Source organism: Ostrinia furnacalis, unplaced genomic scaffold (genome assembly GCF_004193835.3).
Source record: "Ostrinia furnacalis isolate ACB-3 unplaced genomic scaffold, ASM419383v2 OfSCF2396, whole genome shotgun sequence".
In the NCBI taxonomy this organism is placed as follows: Eukaryota; Metazoa; Arthropoda; class Insecta; order Lepidoptera; family Crambidae; genus Ostrinia; species Ostrinia furnacalis.
This window is the reverse complement of record NW_021132635.1, coordinates 263,244-268,546: the sequence shown is the minus strand read 5'-3', so window position 1 is coordinate 268,546 and position 5,303 is coordinate 263,244. Positions and strand designations below refer to the sequence as shown.

At 37.9% G+C, this 5,303-nt stretch overlaps 1 protein-coding gene across 1 annotated transcript; it reads right to left on the bottom strand.

Moving 5' to 3' along the window:
* Nucleotides 1-206: 206 nt before the first annotated feature.
* On the bottom strand, nt 207-5,002 carry beta4GalT7 (beta-1,4-galactosyltransferase 7). Its single transcript, XM_028308229.1, has 4 exons — nt 4,722-5,002; nt 4,082-4,634; nt 3,054-3,337; nt 207-1,219 (listed from the first exon to the last, which is right to left on the bottom strand). Exons 1-3 carry the CDS (start codon nt 4,837-4,839, stop codon nt 3,097-3,099), a joined length of 912 nt encoding a protein of 303 aa, XP_028164030.1. The 5' UTR covers nt 4,840-5,002; the 3' UTR covers nt 207-1,219; nt 3,054-3,096.
* Nucleotides 5,003-5,303: the final 301 nt, after the last annotated feature.

Below are 5,303 nucleotides of genomic sequence, written 5' to 3'. Positions count from 1 at the left end.
AGCTCTATCGAAACAGACTGACGAGCTCCTCGCAACGCGCGTTAACGCTTGTTACATGTGAACATAGCCTAAATTTCCAAATAGCTTCACGGAGCAAAATATGTAGTTAAATACAAGAACTTGGGGCGAATCGATCTCGAAATTAAAACTGTCAAAAATGTTACTTTGTCTAGAAAACAATTCTAATCTCGAATGCTTGTGATGTAACGCAATGAGGGCTATAGTTTTAGCGCTCACCAGTTGGCGCCACTGTAGAGTAAGGTCCTGTCACTTGCTAGTAGCGAAGACAGTGGCGCCAACTTGTGAGCGCTAAAGTGGTAGGAGGACTATCGCATTTGCACTCATCAAGATGGCGCCACTGTAGAGTAAGGTCCTGTCAATCGCCAGGGGTGTCAACTGTTAAGTATAAAAACGATAGCCCTCATTGAATTTGCTACGAGTATACTTTGTATAGAGGGGCCAACACCCATATTCACAAACGATGCTTGCTAAGTGAAGCAACAAATCGAATGCACAGCGTTCAATAGAGCTCTGTGGTTGGTTTGTGTGTCACCCTGTGCGTCCACTCGCACTGTGAGACCTCATAGTAATGTTTGTGAATACGGGCGTTTGTACATATGACATATAGAGGGGCTAAGTAGTTTTCGCTCAAACAGAGCGACAGAGTTCAGAGAATCAGTGACCTACAAAAAAATGCCCCAACTTGTAACTATTTTTTAGTCATAGGCGATATCTTTTAGGCATAGGCGATTTAGATAATAAATATCCGCAAAATAATGTAGATTAGCACATTTATATGTATTGCATATTGGAGCCAAAAATAAAATCTCTTGAAAATGAGTTAGTAGGCTTATTATAATCCATATCTAATCTCAATGTAAAGCCAATTTTACTATTTACAAAATGACACTAGAATTATTACAATAATCTTAATTATTTATTACAATGTATGAGCAAATGCCACTGAATATAGGCACTAAAAATTTAGAAACTAAATTATAACTTTTGACTCTTACAAAAAGAGGAGTGTTATAGTTTTAGAGACATGGTTTCGTATGAACCGATGTTAATTGTCTTTTTGTTTGAAATTCAACCATGCACACCTGTGAATCCATTGGTGGCAGGTCCGAATTAGTCATTAAACATATCAATTTAATATGTTGTGCCTAATACAAAAAACAATTGTTTCTTGGCTAAAAAGTGTCTTAACACAGTCAATATCATTTTTTTTAGGGAAGCAACATACTTTCTTAGATTCCTTACTATGGCTTTTTAACCTTCACTGGTTCCGGGCACTGGCACCATGGCGTAGCTGCTTTATCACACAACAACTCCACGTTTAACACGGTGATGGGAAGTTCGTCAATGGTGACCGTGTGTGTGCTCCACAGTTTGTATTGCACGTTGTGGACTCCTGTCAATCGGTCTCTGCGTCGCGTGACCTCACGCTGGTTGAAACATTTCCGCATGTCACGCCTGCGGTATGTTTTGTCATGGATGTGCCTGAAAATTGTCGATGATCATGAGGTATAAATCATTGTTATTAGAAATTTGGCATTTTACAATATTTAAAAGGGTTGTTCGTCATCTCGCACCTGTCAAACTCGCTAGCAGGCGCGAGTTGGGAAATTCCGATTTTACCTATTATTTTGTTCGTCAACTCGCACCTTTTCAAAAGTACAGTCAAATAAAAACGAATTGAAACTAAAAACTTTCAGTGTGTCGGGCATGTAGTGATCAAACTTTAAGGGATTCTTTGAATCAGTGCATTTTCGCATGTTAACCGCGCTATGGAACCACTGGGAAGGGGTATCCTTGTTCAACAATGACGTCGAGACTAAAAGACCTAGACTAATAAATGTACATTCGTTTTGTAGAATATCTGGTTTTTCTTACGTTGTAAAATAACTGAAAAGAAGTGAAAATGATCTGTATGTAAACGGTGTGTTTGCATAGATAAAATATTTGTATTTGTAATGAGGATCATTTCGATTTTTAGCTGTGAATGCAGATTTATAGGGCTAAGAAATCCTTAATACACAGTCCAAAAATTTTTGTTCTACGACAAAAATTGACGAAGTTATGGCCAAATTACTAAAAAAGTTCACTGACCGCCCGGCGCGGGGATGATGACGTCACTATATCCGATCCGAACGCTGCCGGCGTACTGCGTGGATAGAAAATATTTTTTTCTAGCCAAACTATCAGTTTTAGAGAAAAACTCGTAATGACATTTATTCATCAGAATAAAGCAAGCTATCCATAGGTAATTTTTAAAAATAGAAATTGTGCAAAATAACGCAAAAAATCCATACGCTCATACGATTCAATGGAACGCAGAGACGCGATTGGGGTCTCCGCGGTGGTATTTTTGGCGATTTATTCAAATAAAGTGTTCATAAGTGTTGTTAGAGTCATATCTTCTTCCAAGTAAAATATAAAAATATATAAGTATTAATTTATTTACTTCTAACAATAAGGTAGGTATAGCTGAGGCAGATACACTCTGCCTAGGCTACAAGACATTGCTATGAAGATCATTTCGATGTACACGCAATACCTACCTGTTATTTAGTTTTTCTAAGTTAAACCTACGCACCTACCTATCTATTCGCCGTTCCCATGGGCGGGCCAGCTGCTGCAGGAAAGGACAGCTGCTCCCCCTCCTGGAAATCTATTTAATCTTAGCCTAGAAGCTGGGTATGACTCCCCCGCCCCCCTCCTCTCCCCAGGTCATAAGCTGGGCATGACTTCCCCCTCGGCTANTTACAATAATCTTAATTATTTATTACAATGTATGAGCAAATGCCACTGAATATAGGCACTTAAAATTTAGAAACTAAATTATAACTTTTGACTCTTACAAAAAAAGTGGAGTGTTATAAGTTTTAGAGACGTGGTTTCGTATGAACCGATGTTGATGTTCATTTTGTTTGAAATTTAACCACCTGTGAATCCATTGGTGGCAGGTCCGAATTAGTCATTAAACATATCAATTTATTATGTTGTGCCTAATACAAAAAACAATTGTTTCTTGGCTAAAAAGTGTCAATGTAAATTTTTTTAAGGAAGCAACATATTTTCTTAGATTCCTTACTATGGCTTTTTAACCTTCACTGGTTCCGGGCACTGACACCACGGCGTAGCTGCTTTATCACACAACAACTCCACGTTTAACACGGTGATGGGAAGTTCGTCAATGGTGACCGTGTGGGTGCTCCACAGTTTGTATTGCACGTTGTGGAGGCCTGTCAATCTGTCTCTGTGTCGCGTGACCTCGCGCTGGTTGTAACATTTCCGCATGTCACGCCTGCGGTATGTTTTGTCATGGATGTGCCTGAAAATTGTTGATAATTATGAGGAATAAATCATTGTTATTAGAAATTTGGCATTTTATAATATTTAAAACATGATTTAGAACTTGATTAACTATCCAACAAAACATCTGACAATCCTCTCTGAGAAATATCATGGGATTAAGATATTATTATAGGAGAAGATTAGTAAAGTTTATTCAGGTTATTCCTCGTGTTGGACCCGCAGACAAAGCAATATAATGTTTACCGAATAAATTACCAATTGTATTTGAAGGTGTAAATGGTGTGTTTGCATAGATAAAATATTTGCATTTGTAATTAGTAGGTACACGGGCAAAGTGGCAACTTATGTTATTGTGAAAAAAGGTGGTATTTTTCTAGGCCATTATAAATACATTTGTTAACCCACATAATCCGGATTATAGGCTTATCTAATAAAGTTATAAATAAACAAATATTCAATATGTTATTGATATCTAACTACTGTTTATCAGAGGAAAATAGTTATTTAGCAGATTAGGCATTAGGCGTAGCTATGGATTTGATAAGCAACCACTTAGTAGGTGGTAAATTGTTGCGTATAAATTGTGACGAAATTTTGTCTCTAACTGGGGCAAAAAGCAATCAAGGGTATATTTATTTGAACAAAGACATTAACATATTCTGCTGCATGAAAGTCTGTAGGTATTCAATAAATAATTGAGTACCTAAGTATTTGAAAAGAAAAGTATTGTTGTAACATTTAAACATTAAAGAAACTGTACCTGAAAGTATTTTCTGGTCCTGTAGTAATATTAGCTGGTCTTGTGACTTTCAACCGTGCGTCTTTTAATCGCACATAGAATTCATCGTCTTCCAGTCCCCAGCCCCAGTAGTTATTTGACATTCCGTCAACTAGCTCGTAGTGCTCTCTTTTGACTAGCAATATGCCACCAATAAATGTATCGTAGTGGTATTTTGGATGAGTTTGCGGAGATGAGATGTGAAAAGGTCCTGATGCAGGATAATCGTACTTCAAGTCGTCATTTACAGGAAGTAAATCCACGTCATGCATTGCAATATAGTCGTAATCGTTCCTTGTGTACAAAAACCCAACATTTATCAGCGATGCACGGTTGAATCGATTGCTATCTTTTTGCTGCACCACAAATATGTGAAACGGTATATTCTGCTTGTTTAAAAAGCCGTACATGTGTGGCACAAATTCTAAGAGCTCCTCGAAGCGATCTCTGAACGGCACGAGTATTGCTAAACGTTTTTTATTCGGCACTTTCGATGAGATCTGCTGTCTTATTGGTTTAGGTAATGCCTGTTTTTCTGTGGAAATAACGCTCATTAAAGTCAAATTATGCGAGAGTAACGTACTTAGCTTTCTAAAGATTTAATATTCAATGAGTATCTCACCTGATTGTATCGGTAATGAGGCTAAATAGCAGCCCATTATAAAAGTTATGCCCAAGCAAAATGCAAGGCATCGTGAGGCACTTATTCTATATCCCATTAAATCAACACTTCCGTACATACAAGTCGACGTCAAGTGTTAGCACTCCGATGCATAATTTTCAAGTAATCATCACAATTTCATTAATAAATTGTGATAAAACATTTGCACGAAACCCGACAGGAATAAAACCAAATTTGACATTGACAATCCAGCTGAGCACACAGCCACAGACCAGAGTAAACACAGACAGACTGGAACACAAATATAATACCACACAGCTGAGCTGACTGTTTTTTTAGGGTTCCGTAGTCCTGACAAGGAACCCTTAGGCCCAGAACAGACGGTGAAACGCAACTGCAACGAAACTGCAACTGCTAGTTACTTTTGAGTTGCATCTAAGTCGAGAGACCACACATAACGCGACGCGACCAGTTTGAAAGTTTCAAATATGTCTGTCTGTCTATCTGTCTGTCCGAGGTTTTGCTTGGACACTATTTTTAGAGAGCTGTAATTTTGTGAAGGTATGTATATTAATCATGCCG

What these genes read in the sequence shown, in the direction of transcription:
- beta4GalT7 (XM_028308229.1), bottom strand. Translation starts at nt 4,839, where the DNA reads ATGTACGGAAGTGTTGATTTAATGGGATATAGAATAAGTGCCTCACGA. An exon ending in CTCATTACCGATACAATCAG is followed by an intron (nt 4,635 to 4,721) that starts GTGAGATACTCA and finishes TTATTTCCACAG; the next exon opens with AAAAACAGGCATTACCTAAA. An exon ending in GGACCAGAAAATACTTTCAG is followed by an intron (nt 3,338 to 4,081) that starts GTACAGTTTCTT and finishes AACAATTTTCAG; the next exon opens with GCACATCCATGACAAAACAT.